The sequence below is a fragment of the Oncorhynchus clarkii genome, chromosome 10, assembly GCF_045791955.1.
Source record: "Oncorhynchus clarkii lewisi isolate Uvic-CL-2024 chromosome 10, UVic_Ocla_1.0, whole genome shotgun sequence".
Taxonomy (NCBI): domain Eukaryota; kingdom Metazoa; phylum Chordata; class Actinopteri; order Salmoniformes; family Salmonidae; genus Oncorhynchus; species Oncorhynchus clarkii.
In genome coordinates, this window is record NC_092156.1 from 60802659 (window position 1) to 60824451 (window position 21793).

Genomic DNA, 21793 nt, shown 5'->3' on the forward strand with positions numbered 1-21793 from the left:
AAGCAAAATAAGTGTCAAAGTCAAATAAATTTCACGCATTTCAAAAGTCAAGGTATTGAACAACAAATTACATACAATTGACTTAAATATATTTAAACTAAAATAATAATTTAAGTAAAAGGCAAAAAAATCACAAGTTAGGACAAACAACTTAAAAGAGATCAACTGCAAAACCAAAAGTTGGCGATGAATAATAACTAAATCAGTAAAGAACTTTCTACGCAAAGTATTTGACAGTAGATTGAAACTGAACAATAAAGGACACTTTTTTTTACATTACACTTGAACGACATACCCTGCTAAGGAGATCAATGGGGTGGGTACTGTTGTTTAATACCTGTCTCTATATACACACACACACACACACAGCAAATAGATTCACCCCCCCATACGATAAGAAAAATCAGTTCTATGCTTCACACAGTGCTAAGCTGATAGACTGAGCTCCTGCATAAATTCAGGCTCCCCAATGACCTGGGACACTCTGGCAGATCTTTGTGACCTTCTGGAATAAGTGAACGGGATACCAACAGTTATATGCTACAGCCAGTGGTGTGCATCATTTCAGCATATGTGATATACTCTGGCAGAGTCTGTCTGTCCAGTCCGGTTCTACGCGGCGGTACTCTGCTCCTCTGGAAAGTCAGCCATGATGTTGTGGACCCAGATGTCTGTCTCCTCCCGAGAAGTGTCCACCAGGTACACTATCATCTTGGAGCATATCGGAAATAAGTCAGTGTTTACATCCAAAATGGCACCCGATTCCCTATGTAGTGCACTGCTTTTGACCAGGGCCCATGGTTGTCTGAAACAGACCCTGGTCAAAAGCAGTGCAATATGTAAGGAATAGGGTGCCATTTCAGAGACAACCAGTGACTGTGCTATCCTTTTTGAAATTTGTGTTGCTACTGGCTATATGTATTTTTGTCATTCTCAAATAAATTCAATAAATCAATCACCTTCCTGTCCCAGGGAAGCTCAGCCTCCACCACACACTCCACCTGGGCCACCAGGGGCTTCTTCTCTACGTGGTTCCGGAACACAATGGACGCCGCCTCCGACCACACACACTGCTCCGCGCCTGGAGAGGGAAGAGGGTTTATTCGATTTTATTAAATCTTTATTTATCCAAGTTTGTCTGATTGTCTTTTTTTTGTTTGTGTCTTTTGCAAGAAGTGTTCAAGATAGCAGCAAAGGTTAGAGGTCAACATGATAGAAATACACTGTTGATAAACTACAAGTCACCAGTCAGACTATTCCAACAGAGAATTGCATGTCCGACACACATTCATTATATGCAGAGTATTACCCATTTTCCTGTACTCACCAGCCAGTTGTGCGGTGATTCCCTGGAAGGGCAGCTGTCTGAATGACTCAATGAGGGGCTGAAGCAAGGTGCAGCTAACCAGCTCGTGTTTACCATAGTCCAGCTCGTACACAGACACCAGGCCGCTGGACAGAACCCTATTCACCAGCACACGGTGCCAACTGTGGGCACAGGGAGAGGTCAGAGGTCATACAGACCCCAGGCGGTTGGAGAGAACACCCTTGACCAACAGCGTCAACTACGAGGGAAAAGGGTGAACGAAACATTCATGCATTTACTTGACACATTTGAAGTTGATATAGTTGCCTCAGCCATGTGAAAACAACACAAAACCCATAAATCATCTAGGACTAAAAACACAATAAAGTCAACATTGGTATGAAACCAAAACTGTGGAGGCCTCCAAAACCTAATCTGTCCACTCACTTATGGTCCACCTTGGCGGCATAGACCTCTCCTTTCTGTACATCTCCGGGCCCCGGCGTCTCCTCCCTCTGGTTGTAGTAAAGGATCATCTCTCCCATCAGCACCACCAGCTTGTACAGGTCCTGAGTTTGATTTGACACATTTCAAATATACTGAACACAAATTTAAAAACATAACATGCAAGAGTTACAGTTCATATGAGAAAAATCAGTCAATTTAAATAAATTCATTAGGCACTAATCTATGGATTTCGCATGACTAGGAATACAGATATGCATTGATTGGTCACAGATGCCTAAAAAAAAAAAAAAAAAAAGGGATCTCAGGGATCACAGTATTTTGTGCATTCAAATTTCCATGGATAAAATGCAATTGTGTTCGTTGTCCTTAGCTTCTGCCTGCCCATACTATAACCCCACCATGGGGTACTCTGTTCACAACGTTATCAGCAAACCCGCTCGCCCCCACACCATGCCATACACGTGGTCTGCGGTTGTGAGGCCGGGTGGACGTACTGCCAAATTCTCTAAAACGACATTTGAGTCAGCTTATGGTAGAGAAACTAAAATTAAATTCTCTGGTAACAGTCATTCCTGCAGTCAGTGTGCCAATTGCACGCTCCCTCAACTTGACACTTCTGCACCTTTAACTGCACCTTTTAGAGCGGCCTTTCATTGTCCCCCTGAACAAGTTGGATCTGTGTAATGATCATGCTGTTTAAATCAGCTTCTCGATATGCCACCTCTGTCAGGTGGATTATCATGGCAAAGGAGAAACGCTCACTAACAGGGATGTAAACAAATTTGTGCACAAAATTTGAGAGCTTTTTTTTTTTTACGTATGCAACATTTCTAGGATCTTATTTCAGCTCATGAAACATGGGACCAACACTTTACATGTTGCATATATATTTTTGTTCAGTGTATATAGTTGCCTCAGCCATGCAGGTTTTTTCTGGATCAAAAAAGTGGCTTAGGTGTTTGTTGAGCGTGGCAGGGGGGGCGTGTTCGACCTGGCTGACATTTTCTAACATTTGTCCATGGAGTGGAGACATTTTTGCAGTTTTAAAGCAAATTTCCTGCAATTCTATACATTTTTCCATGCAGCTGAGATAAATATTGCAGTTCACTGCAAATTTCATGCAATTATACATATTCTGCCTTGAGCTAAAATATATATTTTTGCTGTTTTAAAGCTAATTACCTGTAATTCTAAAAAAAATTTAATGGCTAATATGGTGTTCATTTGGACAAACAAAATAAAATATATACTGCTATATTCATTGTTGTTTTAACTTTCAATTCTCCGTCTAGCTTTTATTTAGGGGATTGTCAGTACTCAAAGATTATATCCCCCAAAAAGATATAGCACCATTATCTTTTCTACATACTTTGTGGTTTTAGTCGTCTTAGTTCACACTGAAAGCAATACTTTTTTTACAGTTTGGACTTCGGGCGGCCCTCCCAAGGATTTCATTGGCAGAGAAATCCCTGTCACGCGAGTTCAACAATACAGACTAAAATATACCAACACACGATCTCCAAGACCAAACAAAATCAATGTCTAAAGACTAAGCTACTCCATTAACCTCTCGTGTAGGGGGCAGTATTTTCACGTCCGGATGAAAAGCGTGTCCAAAGTAAACTGCCTGTTACTCAGGCCCAGAAGCTAGGATATGCATATAATTGGTAGATTTGGATAGAAAACACTAACGTTTCTAAAACTGTTAAAATGATGTCTGAGTATAACAGAACGGATATGGCAAGCGAAACCCTGAGGACCCTGTTTTCAATGGCTGTCACTTTTATTATAAGGCAAAATCCTCCCAGATTGCAGTTCCTAGGGCTTCCAATAGATGTCAGTCTTAAGAAAGAGTTTCATGATGACTTTTGGAAAAATGAGCCAGAAACTGTAGTTTTTCTAGGTGGCTCCCATTTTGGCTGTAGTGTTTCCAAGCGCATGGAAGAGAATGCGTTCTTTTGTATTTTTCTCCGGTAAATACAATAACGATTCTCCATCTTAAATTGTATAGTTTATTTACGTATTAGGGTACCTAAGGTTCGATTATAAACGTTGTTTGTAGAAGTTTATTAGTAATGTTTGGGATTCATTTTGTATGCTTTTGATGGAGGGAAACTGGGTGGATTGACTGAAGCACGCCAGCTAAACTGAGTTTTTACGGATATGAAGGACATTATCGAACAAAAGGACCATTTGTGATATAACTGGGACCTTTTGGAGTGCCAACAGAAGAAGATCAAAGGTAAGGCATTTATTATATGGCTATTTCTGACTTTGGTGGCGCACCTGCCTGGTTGAAATATGTTTTTCATGCTTTTTGTATGCGGGGCGCTGTCCTCAGATAATCGCATGGTGTGCTTTCGCTGTAAAGCCTTTTTGAAATCTGACACAGCGGCTGGATTAACAAGAAGTTAAGCTTTATTTTGATGTATTACACTTGTGAGTTCATGAAAGTTAAATATTTATAATTCTGTAGTTTTAATTTCGCGCTCTGCAATTTCACCGGATGTTGGCCAGGTGGGACGCTACCGTCCCACCTGCCCATAAGAAGTTAACAATTTCTCTGTAGAGTCCCAAATGGCACCCTTTTCCTTACATAGTGTGCTACTTTTGTGCAAATGTAGTGCACCATGTAGGGAATAGGGTGCCATTTGGGATGCACAAGCCCTTGACAACTCTCTTGAACTGGTTACCTGCCATGGCTGCAGCACAAAGTGTCCCGGGTGACAGGCCACAGACACGTAGACGTCCATGTTCTGGCCCGCCTGGGGAAGCTCCAAGAGAGGGGGCAGCACCAGCTGCTTCTCTCCCCAAGCGGAGGTGACCAAAGTGGGGTTTGACATGTCCCCGGCACCATCCAGAGGGCTGGGGGTGTTGGTGGAGACAGGGATAGGGCTGCAGGCTGGGCTGTCGAGGGTAAGCTGATCCACCATGTTGGCGACCACGGTGTCGAGGAAACTGAGGGTAGGGAGGCCGTCCTTCTGGGGTCCGGGTTGCTTCCATAGGTCAGAGGTGGCCATCTGGTGGTTAACACTGTTGGTGACATCCTGGGAGCCCTTAGAGGTAAACAGGTAGATGTGCACCAGCTTGTCCTCGTCCAGCGTCGAGATCTATAGAAAAGGAGGGTTGAAAATTGCTTGGACATGGACATGACATAGGAGAATCAATAACATTCCATTCTAAAGTTCAGCTTGGAGAGCTACAGTGCAAAGGAGAGTTAGAAAGCTTGAAGATCTAACAGTACAGAAGGAAAACCAATCCTTCATTTTATGAAGCTTTTTCCTTTACAAACTGCTTTTATATATAGGTGAAGAGAGGGTTAAAAATCAGTCCAAGTTAGAGGCTTTCACGTAAAAAAAAATTGTTTTTATGATTCACAAGTTCGACATTCCAGTGTGCCTACTTTCAGTTTGTGGCTTCTGAAAGCTGATGAAAGCTATGCTAATGAGGACAACTCTGTGGCCCAATTCTTCCATTGCGCCAGCTGTGGATCACACCTGCTTCTAATGTCTAATCAACTCTTGTCTGTCTATGCATCACTTTTTTCAAGCATTATATATTGCTGCTCGAGGCAAGCAAATTCAATAGTTCTGTGTCTAAAAATGTGCCGACTGCAGTTTCCTCCCAAAATACATTCTGAACATTCTGTTCAGTTAGCTGTTACCACACCTGCAGTACAAAAACGGTTGATACAGAGCACTCGGGAAGTATTCAGACCGCTTCACTTTCTCCACATTTTGTTACATTACAGCCTTATTCTAAAATGGATTAAATAGTAACGGTTTTTCCCTCAATCTACACACAATACCCCATAATGACAAATCAAAAACAGGTTTTTAGAAATAGAATAGAAGAGTGGCTTCTGTCTGGCCACTTTATGATAAAGGCCTGATTGCTGGAGTACTGCAGAGATGGTTGTCCTTCTGGAAGGTTCTCCAATCTCCACAGAGAAACTCTAGAGCTCTGTCAGAGTGACCATCGGATTCTTGGTCACCTCCCTGACCAAGGCCCTTCTCCCCCAATTGCTCAGTTTGGCTGGGCGGACAGATCTAGGAAGAGTCTTGGTGGTTCCAAACTTCTTCCATTTAAGGATGATGGAGGCCACTGTGTTCTTGGGGACCTTCAATGCCTCGGCACAATCCCGTCTCGGAGCGCTATGGACAATTCCTTCGACCTCATGCTTCGTTACTGTTGTTATGCACGGTCAACTGTGGGACCTTATATAGACAGGTGTGTGCCTTTACAAATCATGTCCAATCAATTGAATTTACCACAGGTGGACTCCAATCAAGTTGTAGAAACATGTCAAGGATGATCAATGGAAACGGGATGCACCTGAACTCAATTTCAAGTCTTATAGCAAAGGGTCTGAATACTTATGTAAATAAGGTAAGTATTTTTTATCAATTTGCACACAAAAAAACAAACTGTTTTCACTTTATCATTATGGGATAGTGTGTGTAGATTTATGAGGGAAAAAAACTATTTCATCAATTTTTGAATAAGGCTGTAATGTAACAAAATGTGGACAAAGTCAAGGGATCTGAATACTTTAATTGGATCTGTGCGTGTGATTGACATACCTTCACGCTACAGTCCATAGAGTTGAGTACAGCACCTCTAAGCCAGAGAACAGCCTCATATATACTTTAATTGGATCTGTGTGTATGATTGACGTACCTTCATGCTACAGTCCATAGAGTTGAGTACAGCACCTCTAAGCCAGAGAACAGCCTCAGGAGTCCAGACCCCCACCTCCAGCTCTACCAGACAACACTTGATCGCCTAGGAAGAAAGTAGTATACTTTAATATCCCATAGGGACATTTACTTGCGACAATGTAAAGGAACGCATGGTGTACAGATAACCTATCGCAAACTGTACATCAGACAACAGGAGAGAACACAAGGGATCAATCATCAATTAAGCCAGGGGTCTTTCCGTCCAACCTGTGGTGGGATGACCATGAGCTCGTGCAGGAACGAAGGAGGGATCTCTCTCAGCTCTATGACCTCTACAGAGGCCGGGACTCCCAGGTCCACAAATTTGATATCTAGCACTCTGCTACCATGGAGGTTGGTGATCTGACAGGGATACAGACATACTGTTTGGTTAAAGCAAGCACAGCGCAAAATATAACAGAGCAGAGAATTGGTTTGTAACGCATTAGATTTCACTATTAATTTATTTTGGGGTGAAAAGATATGTCAGAGAACATCCCTTTGGGATAAGTGTTCCTTCCATGTCCCCAAGTCTTCCCCCATGTAGTTTATTCTCTAGTCTCCTACCTCTACTCTGGACCACCTTCCTTTGTACCGGGCCAGGCAGCACTTCCCACAGAACGGAGTGGACACCAAAGACTCTGACGTCACCTGGCAAAGAGACGATCAACAACATATTGTAAATCCCATAACATTATTAGGCTGTGTGTGTAACAGCAATTCCCCCCCCCCCAAAAAAAGAAAACAGAATGGTGAAACTATCCCAACTGTCTTCGTGTACCTGGGTTATGAAGAAGGCCTCGATCTTATCCAGGATCTCATTGAGCTTGACCCGACCTCGGGAGGGCAGCTGGCAGAAGATGGTTCCGTCAGAACACACGTTGGTCACAGACACATTCATATAGGTACTGTTGACCTGGAGGAGAAACCAGACACATTCATATAAACTCAGCAAAAAAAAGAAACGTCCCTTTTTCAGGACCTTGTCTTTCAAAGATAATTCATAAAACTTCACAGATCTTCATTGTAAAGTGTTTAAAAACGGTTTCCCATGCTTGTTCAATGAACCATAAACAATTAATGAACATGCACCTGTGGAACAGTCATTAAGACACCAACAGTTTACAGACGGCAATTAATGTCACAGTTATGAAAACTTAGGACACTAAAGAGGCCTTTCTACTGACTCTGAAAAAACACCAAAAGAAAGAAGCCCAAGGTCCCTGCTCATCTGCGTGAACGTGCCTTATGCAAGTGTAACAACACCTGCACAGGATCGGTACATTCGAACATCACACCTGCAGGACAGGTACAGGGTGGCAAAAACAACTGCCCGAGTTACACCAGGAACGCACAATCCCTCCATCAGTGCTCAGACTGTCCGCAATAGGCTGGGAGAGGCTGGACTGAGGGCTTGTAGGCCTGTTGTAAGGCAGGACCTCACCGGCAACGTCACCTATGGGCACAAACCCACCGTCGCTGGACCAGACAGGACTGGCAAAAAGTGCTCTTCTCTGACGAGTTGCGGTTTTGTCTCACGAGGGGTGATGGTCGGATTCGCGTTTATCGTCAAAGGAATGAGCATTACACCGAGGCCTGTACTCTGGAGCAGGATCGATTTGGAGGTGGAGGGTCCGTCATGGTCTGGGGCGGTGTGTCATAGCGTCATCGGACTGAGCTTGTTGTCATTGCAGGCAATCTCAATGCTGTGCGTTACAGGGAAGACATCCTCCTCCCTCATGTGGTACCCTTCCTGCAGGCTCATCCTAACATGACCCTCCAGCATGACAATGCCACTAGCCATACTGCTCGTTCTGTATGTGATTTCTTGCAAGACAGGAATGTCAGTGTTCTGCCATGGCCAGCGAATAGCCCGGATCTCAATCCCATTGAGCACGTCTGGGAACTGTTGGATCGGAGGGTGAGGGCTAGGGCCACCCCCCCCCCAGAAATGTCTGGGAACTTGCAGGTGCCTTGGTGGAAGAGTTTGGTAACATCTCACAACGAACTGGCAAATCTGGTGCAGTCCATGAGGAGATGCATTGCAGTACTTAATGCAGCTGGTGGCCACACCAGATACTGACGGTTACTTTTGATTTTGACCCCCCCCCCTTTGTTCAGGGACAAAGTGTTCAATTTCTGTTAGTCAGATGTCTGTGGAACTTGTTCAGTTTATGTCTCAGTTGTTGAATCTTGTTATCTTCATACAAATATTTACACGTTAAGTTTGCTGAAAATAAACAGTTGACAGTGAGAGGACATTTATTTTTTTGCTGAGTTTAGGTACTGTTGACATGGAAGAGAAACCAGACACATTCAAACTCCATACTTAAGAAATAAGGGATAACATGGCACTACATATTCATGAACGCCTAACTGAGAATAAACCCTCATTACAGTGAGATTGAGGTAGATTACTTAACACGGTAAGAGAAATCAGGATGGGAACGCATGCATTTCAGATGGATGAAGGACAGAACACAATATTGCATGTGCTACCTACTGCCGGTGTGCCATAGAACAAGGCCATTAACCTGGAAATGTGCTCCAGTCCAAGGCTGACCCTGTGCTGCTCTCAGCATGCTGTCTCCACGTCCTTTCCATGCAAATTGATCAAATGTGCATTTAAAGGAAAAATGGATACTCTAGAAAACCTATAACAACCTGTAAAGGGTTCTCCATGGCCTTGTCCTGCAGAGCCTTGAGGCAGACAACGTTGATGTTGACCTCATCATCGTGCGACGTGTCGTAGAGCACCACCTGGGGCGGGTCAGCGTCGTGCTGCAGCAGCTCCACAAGGAGGATCTTACCTACGGCCAGGGACTCCAGGGTCTGCAGCACAGAGAGCTCCGAGCTGAACTGCTCCAGACCTACACGCAGAGAGGGAGAGACGCAGAGAGGGAGAGACGCAGAGGGAGAGACGCAGAGAGGGAGAGACGCAGAGAGGGAGAGACGCAGAGGGAGAGACGCAGAGGGAGAGACGCAGAGAGAGAGAAAGATGGTGACAGCAGCGTGAGGAAGAGAGAGAAAAGAGCGAGAAATATGGGAGAGAAAGAGATGGAAAAAGAGCGAGAGCGATTAAAATGAACCTCTTGCCCCATATTACACCCCCGAGGTACTTAGATTTGAGAGGATCCCTAAAGGACCAAGAAAGCGGATTAAACACACCAGAACGTGGAATACCACTAACTGTAGTGACGTGTAAATAAACATTACATTTAGCTAACTGCTTGTATTCTCCATCACACAAACTAATTATTTTCATGGACACACTGTAGTTGCGATGCTCAGAAGAGACGGGGGAAATGGGAGTTGAACTTGGTTACCAGCTAGTGTACAGGTAGTCGCCTGGAAGGGCAGCTTGAGGAAGTCTTTCTGCAGCTCCAGTAGTTTGGTTCTACTGAGGACCTCAGAGAAGCCATGGTCCACGTAGTACACCTGTAGAGCAACAACAACAGTTTGGTTATAAACAGGGTCTTGAACTTTCTGTGGATTGAAAACATTCAAGGTACAGTCTTCTAGTAGTACACCTGCACGGTTGGTTACTGAGAAAACAGGATGTTTAAGTTGTCCACTTAAAACACCTGAGGGGCGACAAATCTGGTTAAACACAGGGCCATGTAGGTGATGTGGACTGGACACCTGTAACTAAGTCTAGCATAGGAAGGGCCAATAAAACATCCTCATTATTTCCTGCTTCCCATGATTATTATTTTTCACACTATACTTTAACTTCTCTAGGGTAGGGGGCAGCATTTGGAATTTTGGATGAAAAGCATGCCCAAATTAAACTTCCTTCTACTCGGGCCCAGAAGATAGGATATGCATATAATTAGTATATTTGGATAGAAAACACTCAAGTTTCCAAAACTGTTAAAATAATGTATGTGAGTATAACAGAACTGATTTGGCAGGCAAAAACCTGAGAAATCCATTCAGGAAGTAGGATTTTTTGTTGTTGTTGTAGTTTTCTATTCAATGCCATTACAGTATCCATTGACTTAGGACTCAAATTGCAGTTCCTATGCCTTCCACTAGATGTCAACAGTCTTTAGAAATTGTTTCAGGCTTGTATTCTGAAAAATGAGGGAGTAAGAGCAGTCTGAATGAGTGTCGTGTCACAGTGCTTTTTCATGCGCCGACCGAGAGAGTGCCTTTCTTGTTTACCTTTTATATTGACGACGTTATTGTCTGGTTGAAATATTATCGATTATTTAGGCTAAAAACAACCTGAGGATTGAATATAAACATCGTTTGACATGTTTCTATGAACTTTACGGATACAATTTTGATTTTTTTGTCTGCTTGTTGTGACTGCGTTTGAGCCTGTGGATTACTGAAGAAAGCGCGAGCAAAACTGAGGTTTTCGGATATAAAGAGAGACTATCGAACAAAAGGAAAATTTATTGAATAAATGAATGTCTTCTGAGTGCAAACATATGAAGATCATCAAAGGTAAGTGATTAATTTTCTCTTTCTGACTTGTGTAACTTCTACTTGGTTGGTTACTGTTTGTAATGATTTGTCTGCTGGGCTATGTTCTCAAATAATTGTAAGGTATGCTTTCGCCGTAAAGCATTTTTGAAATCTGACAGTGGTTGGATTCACAAGAAGTTAATCTTTAAACCTATCTTTTCTGAATTTTTATAATGAGTATTTCTGTATTTGAATTTGGCGATCTGCAATCTCACTGGATGTTGGCCAGGTGGGACGCTAGCATCCCACATACCCTAGAGGTTAAAATCCAACTAAAGAGTTGGCAGAAAAGTATCCTCATGAGGCCCTTCTAACCCATTACCACACACTTCTCTTTCTACTGCATTTTAATTTATTATTTTACCTTTCTTTTAACTAGGAAAGTCAGTGAAGAACAATTTCTTATTTTCAATGACGGCCTAGGAACAGTGGGTTAACTGCCTTGTTCAGGGGCAGAACATCAGATTTGTACCTTGTCAGCTCGGGGATTTGATCTTGCAACCTTTCGGTTCTCATTGAGCTTGCCTCTCCAAGACTATCCTTACCTTGACTTTGTCGGTCATGACCTCACAGACTTGGGCCCTGACGACCTCCTCGCCCCCCTCCACTTTGACGGCCGCCAGTTCGCCAGCTGAGGGGAAGGGGAGGAGCCTCTGAGCGCTGAGCTGGCTGTAGACGGTACTCATGGATTCCTCCATTGTCTCCAGGGCCTGAGAGTAGCCCTCGCCTATGTACCTGAGTAAGAAGAGGAAAATTCCCATAATTTTCCGAAAGTGTTCAAGTTTTTCTGAAATCCAGGTTGGAGGATTTCCAGAAGCAACAGGAAATATTGCAGGGGAGGGAATCTTCTAAACAGGAAATTAGAGGCTTTAGGCTGCAAAATGCCCTGAAAAGTTAACGAAATGCCCTCGAAATTGCGGTGTCGAAGACAAAAAAAAAAAAAAAAAATCCCCTTAAATTTCACCAGAAATTTCTCAAAATAAATAGTAAAATGACCAAAGAAATAAGCTACCTGAGGATGACCTGGTCGGTGCTTCTTGCCTCCACCACCAGCACTGAGGGGAACTCCTCCTTGGGGAGCAGCAGAGGAGGAACCATGGGGGTGCTGTTGAGCTTATAACCCGACGGAGAAGACGAGGTGCTGCTCACCTGCATGTCCAAACAACACACCTTAATACAGTTGTGCCAATGTGTTCTCTACCAGTTTCTTCTACTGGACCCGGCTCATGTTATTTGGGAGGGAATCAATTTCAAGAGTCGATTCCCGACTCGAGGAATCTGAAATGACTCCGATATATGATCTCCTGAATAAATTATGAATAAATTAAATAACATTTCTGGAGTGGAACAGGCAGCCCTACCTTGGCCTTGTACTCGGTGGTGGGGCCGTAGAGGATGGCCTTCATCTTGTTGTCGGCCATGGGGTACTCCACGGTGCAGATGTCTAGTAAGAGAGACAGGTTGGACAGGATGTCCTCTGGGAAGGGGACCTTGAAGGTCTCCTGGTAGAGCTTGGGGAGGGCGTGGGCCCACAGGCCGTGGCTGTATTTAGACAGCAGCTCCTTCAGTCTGAGGCGCGCCTCCTTAGGGATGCTCACCGCTGTAGGGGAGAGGGGGATTGGGGTGGTGGGGGTAGGGGAGGCCATCCGTGTGGGGGAGGTGAGGAAGGGAGGAGTAGGGGAGGTGGGGATGAGGGAGGGGGGAGTAGGGGAGGTGGGGGTAGTTGTTGGCTTCCATGAGGGCGAGGTGGAAGTAGGGGAGGGTCTCCACAAATTACAGGTGGGCGTAGGGAGTAGGTAGGAAGGAGAGGGATTCCACAAGGTAGAGGGGGCAGTTGGAGAGGTGGAGGTATGGGTCAGGGAGTGCTTCCACGAGGGGGCCGGTGGAGTGGGCAAGGTCTGACTCTGGTTCAAGGAGGGGTTCCTCGGTGAGAAAAATAGAGGGGCCAGTTTCACTGGGTTGGCAGTGACTGGTTTGACTGGAGCGGTAGTGATGGGTTTGGCTAGGAGGGACGTGGCTGGTTTTACTGTATAAGGAGCCGTTGGGGGTTTGACTGGTGAGAGAGCAAGGCTGGAGGGTTTGGACTGAGGGGGGTACACCAGCCTATCTGCTCGATTGGTACTAACAGGCTTCTCAACCTGAAACACAAAGTGTCAATCGATGCATCAAAGTGCATTTTTAAAGTACATAAAACACTACAGTAAAACAGTGCGACTTTCTAATGTTCTGTAAATCTGTGGGGGGAGAAAGAAAGTGGTAACTATTCTATAATCTCAAAACATTTCCTTTTGTTGCTGATAGAAGGGAAACAAAGATAATATGATTTTCCACTAGATACTTACTAAACAGATGTGTGTCCAGTTCTCCATGTCTATGACTGCTTGGCCAGGTAGGTCCTGTTTGTGCATGTCCCGGTACACAGAGGGCAGCTTGGAGAGCCACAGACCACTGCAGTACTTCTTCAGCACCTCAGAGATCCGATTCTGCACAACCTGGGGGTTGTAGTCTCCCGGCTGAAGGGCTTTGGGCGTCGGACGAGGGACGTTACTGATGGTAATGGAGAGAGCTGGGAAACTGGAGAGAGCTGGGAAATAGGATGAAACGATGGCATGTTATTAATACATAGTATACCAGCCACAGTCATGTTCAGTAGGGTTAAAACGGTTTCAAATGTTTTGTACAGTAACACCACCACCACTAAAGTGTTCAGAGGACACTAACCAGATGCCCTCCAGGGGGAGACATAGCATACACTTCCTAGGAGAAATATTCTTAGTCTGGGATTTCAGACAAAATCTCCACTATGAATCTGCTGTCATGCAATTAGCCAAATCTCCAACTGGAGAAAGATGGGTCCCACTTGAGACTTACCAGGAGCTTTTTGGGTGGTATTCGAAATGTGATGGTTGACTTGTTTCACCAGTCTAGAAGAAAAGGTACATTTCTTGACTGGTCTGAAGAAAGATAGAGGGATAGTAACATCTGGTGGTATTATTTGAATACAGAGAAGACATTTGTCAATAACATTAAATAAAATTACATTGAATACGGTATAACGTCACAAACCACCTACACCTTACACATTGGTGTGTGTTAATGCCCTCCACACCTCTCATACTAAAGCATGTGTTCCTTCCACTCACCTCTCACTCGGTTTCACCTGAGTGATGGGCTCCCTGTTCTGACTCTGTGGTGCCGAAGCAGGGGGGTTGGCCCGCTCGTCATGCTGGCTGTACATCTTCCTGATGTCTCCCCCAGCACTGAAGCCTCCACAGATGTTGTAGCTCCGCGGCCGTGAGGGTCCCATGGAGGAGTTCGGCTGGCTCCAGCCAGAGCGCACTGGAGCACGGTCGGGCTGACGCAGGGACGTCCGAGGCTTCTCTGGAGACGAGGGGAGAGATGGAAGGGGTAGATGTCAGTGATGATAGCATCCTGCTTCACTTTTTCACTCACTGATTTTATTCACATGTGCAAAGAATCAGGAGTGAGAGGAATATCATTTTTTGTCTGAAAGGCCCTTATACTTAGCTTTTTGTTGAAATTCAAGTTCTCAAAGGAATAGTAAACTGGGCCATCAAGGAAAGACATTCAGAAAAGAGCCATTCTCAGATGACGGAGACAAGGACAGACGAGACCTACCATAGAACACAAAATTTGAAACCAATTTCGACCTCATCCGACAGTTCAGCATCTGGGATCTGCCAGGTGCCCTCTTGCTGGACTTCTGACGGGCGACCAGCTGAGCGATGTGGGCCGTTTCTTGACAGACTGCAGCGAAGCACATTATCTACAGGAGAAATATGGAGAGTACAAGCTCATACAAAGTGACACATATTGGCTTAAAACCTAAATCTGACTAGCTCAACTCTCCTCAAACTCCAAGAATGTCCTTCCTCCTGAAATGTGCACGTCTTCACTTCCCTTCATAGATTTAAAAGGAAAGTGGCCAATAGAAAAGGAACCGGCTGGTGTAAGGGATATGCTGCTTGCTCCTGCGGGGCACAGGCAGATTTCACACCTAGTCGGCTCGGGATTCAAACCAGCGACCTTTCGGTTACTGGCCCAGTGCTTTTTATCACTAGGCTACCCCCCCCCCGTTTATTGGGAGGTAGCCCTTACCTCCCCCATGCGATTCTCCATCCTGACCACGGAGGGGATACTGCGGAGGAAGCACTCCAGTGAAGGGTAACCCAGCTTTCGGTCAGGGATGAACTCCCCCGTCAGCGACCTGTATTCCCCCTGCAGCCGCGTGATGGACACCCCGTTCTTATTGGCCTGGAGGACAGCCCGGAGCATCTTCTTCATCAGATCGTCAGACATCCTGACACCTGGTCAGGAACATAATGAAGGCCGCTGTCAGTGTCAACACAAAATTAGTCCCGTTAACTACTTTGTATTGCAGCGCCATTTTGTTCCTTCTTAAATACAAATAAACAAATGGAGCCAGCTTAAATTATGACTAGAATGAATGTCCAATCCTTGCGCTAGATAGTCAAGACAGTTGTGTTCTACAGTCACCAAACACACGATTATACACACTTACCACGTCTTCAACTACTGAGACATGTGCTGCTAGCCAACTTAAATACTTGAGCTGCGGATATGTTAGCTAAGTTACCGTTGCCTAGAAATAACCAACTCAATAACTAGCTAGCTATACGGTCGCCCACTTAGGCTACAGCTTCCCAGTGTTTGTTGTTAGCCAACTAAACAAAAGTAGCGATTGCAGCAGAGATGTTTAGAAAGGTTACAGAAGTTTGCGTTGATTGTAGGTTGAACTGGATGAATAACGTTAGTGCGGCACTTGTCATGGGAGGCCGCCGATCTTTGGGCGGTCAAACATGTTTTTCAAAGTAACTTTTCCTATAAACATCCAATGTCAGTCCTTACACTATAATACTGTCTACGAATATACTATACAGCCTTAACGTTGTTGGCGAAAACATGACAGCTAGCTAGCCAACGTCTGCTAACGTTAACTAGAAGTTATTGTAACGAAAGTACCCAGGCTTCAAACTAACGTTAGCTACATGGCTATTATTAACAGTCCAAGGACATATAATACGTTGTATTTCATATTGGCTGGTTAGCCATACTGATTACCTGGGACTGTTATTAGCTTCAATCAATGAACAAACTTTGCTGAGTCACTGTCTCCCCAGAACTGTTCTCAAATGAACGTTCGCGCACGAGGCGCCCACGTGCCCTCAAGTTCAGATGGTCAAATGTAATAATTATCGGGAATCACGGCAGCTTTTAGTAAATATGTGATTTATTTTATTGTAAGACATTTACACAAATGTAATTATTTATTTTCAAGTCAAAGATACTCAATTACAATCATTGATGCAACCGATATACAGTACGCGTGGAATACTGCTGGAAGTAGTTTGGGGGTGCAGATTTGTTTTTGCATGTGCTGAAGACTTCTATATCACTCTGCTAATACATGACTAGTAAAGGCCCAGCGTACTACTTTTGTGATGTTTTTTTTTTTTAACTATGTGGAAACTGAAATGGTCTATTCATTCCTTTTCGAAGACACTCTTATCCAGAGCAACTTACATTGTCATACTGGTTCCCCATGGGATTCAAACCCACAACCCAGCGGCATGCTCTACCAACTGAGCCACATTATCACAAACCACTTGATGTCTCAACGTACTCAATTACTTTGTTTTTCTTCATGGTGATGGAAAGTCTACAGGCACAAACCAAGATGATTATTATCCATATATATATTTTTAAATGTAATGTTTATTTAACTAGGAAAGTCAGTTATTAAGAACAAATTCTTATTTACAATGACAGCCTACACAGGCCAAATTGTGCGCTGCTCTACTCCCAATCACAGCCGGTTGTGATACAGCCTGGAATCGAACCAAGGTGTCTGTAATGACGCCTCAAGCATTGAGATGCAGTGCATTAGATCGTTGTGCTACTTTGCATGACCAGCCTATGTACAATACAGCAATGTACATTTACCTTAAGTGGTTTTTAAGGATGGTAAATTAATACTGCATAAAAAGGGGTTGTTTTCCATGTCATTTGATCAATAAAAATATTTAATTTGATGTGGATGTTTTGTGTCTTTGCCCATAATTTTGCACCTTTAATGTGAGGACATGGTTTTGTTCTTTCTGTATCCCATTAGAATGACTATTGAATCCTGCAAGATACTGTTCATAATTATACAACTAGCTTATTTGCCAAAGCAGAGGTGCTGAAACATATTTTTTTTGCTTGAGCAACAGACATCTATATTAGTCTGCTAATACTAGTAAAGGCCCAGTGCACTACTTTGTGAGAAGAAAACATAATTTAAAAAAATACCTTTTTAAAATGTGTATGCAGTACCAGTGAAAAGTTTGGATACACCTCCTCATTCAAGCTGTTTTCTTTATTTTTGCTATGTTCTACATTGTAGAATAATAGTTAAGACATCCAAACTATGAAGTAACACATATGGAATAATTTACAAACTAAAAAAATGTTAAACAAATAAAAATATATTTTATATTTGAGATTCTTCAAGGAAGCCACCCTTTGCCTTGATGACAGCTTTGCACACTCGTAGCATTCTCTCAACCAGCTTCACCTGGAATGCTTTTCCAACAGTCTTGAAGGAGTTCCCACATATGCTGAGCACTTGTTGGCTGCTTCTCCTTCACTCTGCGGTCTAACTCATCCCAAACTATCTCAATTGGGTTGAGGTCGGGTGATTGTGGGGGCCAGGTCATCTGATGCAGCACTCCATCACTCTCCTCCTTGGTCAAATACCCCTTACACAGCCTGGAGGTGTTTTGGGTCATTGTCCTGCTGAAAAACAAATGATAGTCCCACTCTGCGCAAACCAGATGGGATGGCGTATTGCTGCAGAATACTGTGGTAGCCATGCTGGTAGGTGTGCCTTGAATTCTAAATAAATCACAGACAGTGTCACCAGCAAAGCACCATCACAACTCCTCCTCCATGCTTCACAGTGGAAACCACACATGCATCGATCATCCGTTCACCTACTCTGCATCTCACAAAGACACAGCTTTTGGAACCAAAAATCTCAAATCTGGACTCATCAGACCAAAGAACAGATTTCCATCGGTCTAATGTCTATTGATCGTGTTTCTGGCCCAATCAAGTCTCTTCTTATTATTGCAGCAATTTGACCAGAGGCTGTCTCCTCTGAACAGTTGATGTTGAGATGTGTCTGTTACTTGATCTCTGTCAAGCATTTATTTTGGCTGCAATTTCTGAGGCTAGTAACTCCAATTAACTTATCCTCTGCAGCAGAAGTAATTCTGGGCATTCCATTTCTGTAGAGGTCCTCATGAGAGGCAGTTTCATTATAGCGCTTGATGGTTTTTGCGACTGCACTTGATGAAACTTGTTCTTGAAATGTTCCACATTGACTGACCATGTCCAATTTGTCCTATCATTTTTCCCAGTAGGAGTAATTATGTAGGTATTTCCGAATTTATAATGCATTAATCATATTAGCCTAATGGTTAGAACATTGGCCCAGTAACCGAAAGTTTGCTGGATAGAATCCCCAAGCTGACAAGGTAAGAATCTGTTGTTCTGCCCCTAAGCAAGGCAGTTAACCCACTGTTCCCTGGGTGCCAAAGATGTAGATGTCAATTAAGCCAGCCCCCGGCACCTCTCTGATTCAAAGGGGTTGGGTTAAATGCAGAAGACACATTTCAGTTGTTATCCCCATTTCCCATGATTCATCACATACAAAACAATGCATTGTAAGAGCTTGGCCTGTAGTATCAAATGTAGCACCCATGAGCCAAAAAGGTGTCCTCGAAATGTGTGTAGGCCTACTAAATGTTATGTCACATTATTGTCCTACACTATTTCAGGCTGCGCATGTATAAGCCATGAGCAGAATCAGTCAGTTAATGCCTGCCCATTGGCCGTCATCTGATCTGATGTAACTGCTGTGGCTGTCGTCTCTGGTGCCTGTCCCATCTGTTCGGTCTGAGAGGCCAGCAGCCAGGCTTGGACCACAGTGTCCTGGTGGTCAGTGGGACTGGAGGAGGTCCTGTTCTTCCTCAGGAGGATCAGTCGTGGGTTCTTCATCAGGGTGTAGAGGAGCATCCATCGCCGCCTGGCCCGACTTCCACAGGCTGAATCTACAACACAGTGGTATTAGAGAGAACTTCCACAGGCTGAATCTACAACACAGTGGTAATAGAGAGAACTTCCACAGGCTGAATCTGCAACACAGTGGTATTAGAGAGAACTTCCACAGGCTGAATCTACAACACAGTGGTATTAGAGAGAACTTCCACAGGCTGAATCTACAACACAGTGGTATTAGAGAGAACTTCCACAGGCTGAATCTACAACACAGTGGTATTAGAGAGAACTTCCACAGGCTGAATCTACAACACAGTGGTATTAGAGAGAAATTCCACAGGCTGAATCTACAACACAGTGGTATTAGAGAGAACTTCCACAGGCTGAATCTACAACCCAGTGATTTTAGTGAGAGACTGACATGATCTACAAATAATTATTACGTGTCCTAGTGTTCATATTTCAGGTCTAAAATGTCACTTGTATGAGTTGTGAGGAGTCCAGGATCTGCTCATTTGTCTGTTTTGATAAACAGTCTGCGATGGGCTACTGAGGTTTGTCGTGGTGGGAAAAGTACATAATTGTAATACTTGAGTAAAAGTAAAGATACCGTAGTAGAAAATTACTCAAGTAAAAGTGAAAGTCACCCAGTAAAAGTCTAAAATTATTTGGTTTTAAATATACTTAAGTATCAAAAGTAAATAAAATTGCTAAAATATAAATAGTAAAGTACACACACCCCAAAAAACGACTTAAGTAGTACTTTCAAGTATTTTTACTTAAGTACTTTACACCACTGGAGGTTAGTATGATTTGTGCTCTCAAAACCTTCTGATCTCTCGAGGACTATTTAGTCTAATACACACTCACATGATGAGAAACTTCAACCTACACTAAATGATCTTTCAAACATCCCATTCTTTTGATCTGCAGCTGTGTTCATGACATCTTGACTTTAACTGACCTGGCAAAGGTGTGTTGTTGAACGTGGAGTACGATTCTGCCTCTGTGGTCCTCTGTTGTCTCTCCAGGAGAAGATGGCAGAAACACACCATGACAGGGTTGTTGTGGTAGTAGTGGTCTGTGAAAATCATCCCGATCCAAGTGCTGTAACCTGAAATAGACAGTCAAAGAGTTACATTCTATAGGACGTGTACTTGCCACACAATCTTTGTCATTCAAATCCAGTGAAATGCTGCCACCTTCTGTATAAATAAAATATGACGATGACGAACTATGTAGAATACACAAAAGAGAGCAAAGTCTAGGGTTGCAAAATTCCGGGAACTTTCAATAAATTCCCTGGTTTTCCCGAAATCCTGGTTGGAGGATTCCCGGAATCATAAGCCAAATTTCTGGGAAACCAGGAAATGTATTATTTAAATCTAACTTATATTTGCTTTGTGGTCTTTGTGTGTTTTTGTTATGTACAGGCTTCCTTCTTCTCTCTCTTTCATTTAGGTTAGTATCGTGGACCAACTACAATGTTTATCCATCCTCAGTTTTCTCCTATCACAGCAATTAAACTCTGTGACTATTTTAAAGTCACCATTGGCCTCATGTGAAATCCCTGAGCGGTTTCCTTCCTTTCCGACAACTGAGTTAAGAAGGACACCTGTATCTTTGTAGTGACTGGTTTTATTGATACACCATCCAAAGTGTAATTAATAACTTCACCATGCTCAAAAGATATTCAATGTCTGCATTTTTTTCTACCAATAGGTGCCCTTCTTTGTAAGGCATTGGAAAAAATAATCTGTGTTTGAAATTCACTGCTCGACTGAAGGACCTTACAGATAATTGTATGTTTGGGGTACCGAGATGAGGTAGTCATTCAAAAATCATGTTAAACACTATTATTGCACACAGAGCCAATCCAACTTATTATGTGACTTGTTAAGCACATTTTTACCCCTAAACTTATTTAGGCTTGCCATAACAAAGGGGTTGAACACTTTAATTTGTAATGAATTTGTAAAAAATGATACAAACATCATTCCACTTTGACATTATGGAGTATTGTGTGTACAGTAGGCCAGTGATACAAAATCTCAATATAATACATTTTAAATTCAGGCTGTAACATAGCAACATATGGAAAAAGTCAAGGGGTGTGAATACTTTCTGAAGGCACTGTTGAATAAATGATAATTTTTCAGAAAAATAGCATTGTCTTATTACATAAGCATGTCTATAGCAAAAACACAGTCAAACATACAATATCTTACTGTATGTTGATGTAATACACTATCTAGAACCTAAAGGAGCTATCTACGACCTAAAAGGGTTATTCAGCTGTCCCCATAGGAGAACCCTTTGAATAACTCTTTTTGATTCCAGGATGACCCCTTTAAGGGTTCAATGTAGGCCCCTTTCCACAGAGAATTCTACGTGGGACCCAAAAGGGTTCTACGTGGAACCAAAAAGGGTTTTCCCTGGAACCAAAAAGGGTTCTCCTATGGGGACAGCCAAACCCTTTTTTCTAAGAATGTTGTGTTACTGGCACCAGTGGATGTTGGTAACACTTTACATGACACATTATGATACAGTCATAACCATGTCATAATATGTCATAACAGCTGGATATAATGTGTCATAACCTGTCATAATATGGTCATAACACTTTCATGACACATATATGTAGACCTGGTGGGACATATATTGCGTTATTTTATGGCTGGTTATCACACCTACATAAGAGTGTTAAAACCGACAAAACCTACCACACAAGGCAAAA

General features: G+C 43.2%; 2 protein-coding genes across 2 annotated transcripts; both read right to left on the minus strand.

The window, feature by feature from the left end:
• Positions 1-597: 597 nt before the first annotated feature.
• Positions 598-16385, minus strand: LOC139419697 (tudor domain-containing protein 7B-like). The gene is made up of 19 exons (XM_071169682.1): positions 15091-16385; positions 14611-14758; positions 14115-14352; positions 13843-13895; positions 13314-13555; positions 12333-13109; positions 11984-12120; positions 11517-11706; positions 9822-9933; positions 9160-9365; positions 7277-7411; positions 7063-7146; positions 6724-6858; positions 6455-6559; positions 4468-4884; positions 1754-1875; positions 1328-1488; positions 960-1081; positions 598-711 (listed from the first exon to the last, which is right to left on the minus strand). Exons 1-19 carry the CDS (start codon positions 15289-15291, stop codon positions 613-615), a joined length of 3684 nt encoding a protein of 1227 aa, XP_071025783.1. The 5' UTR covers positions 15292-16385; the 3' UTR covers positions 598-612.
• A 1774-nt stretch (positions 16386-18159) lies between these two features.
• On the minus strand, positions 18160-20164 carry LOC139419698 (stimulated by retinoic acid gene 6 protein-like). The gene is made up of 2 exons (XM_071169683.1): positions 20021-20164; positions 18160-19109 (listed from the first exon to the last, which is right to left on the minus strand). The coding sequence occupies exons 1-2, from the start codon at positions 20148-20150 to the stop codon at positions 18865-18867; spliced, it is 375 nt and encodes a 124-aa protein (XP_071025784.1). The 5' UTR covers positions 20151-20164; the 3' UTR covers positions 18160-18864.
• Between the last annotated feature and the right edge of the window lie 1629 nt (positions 20165-21793).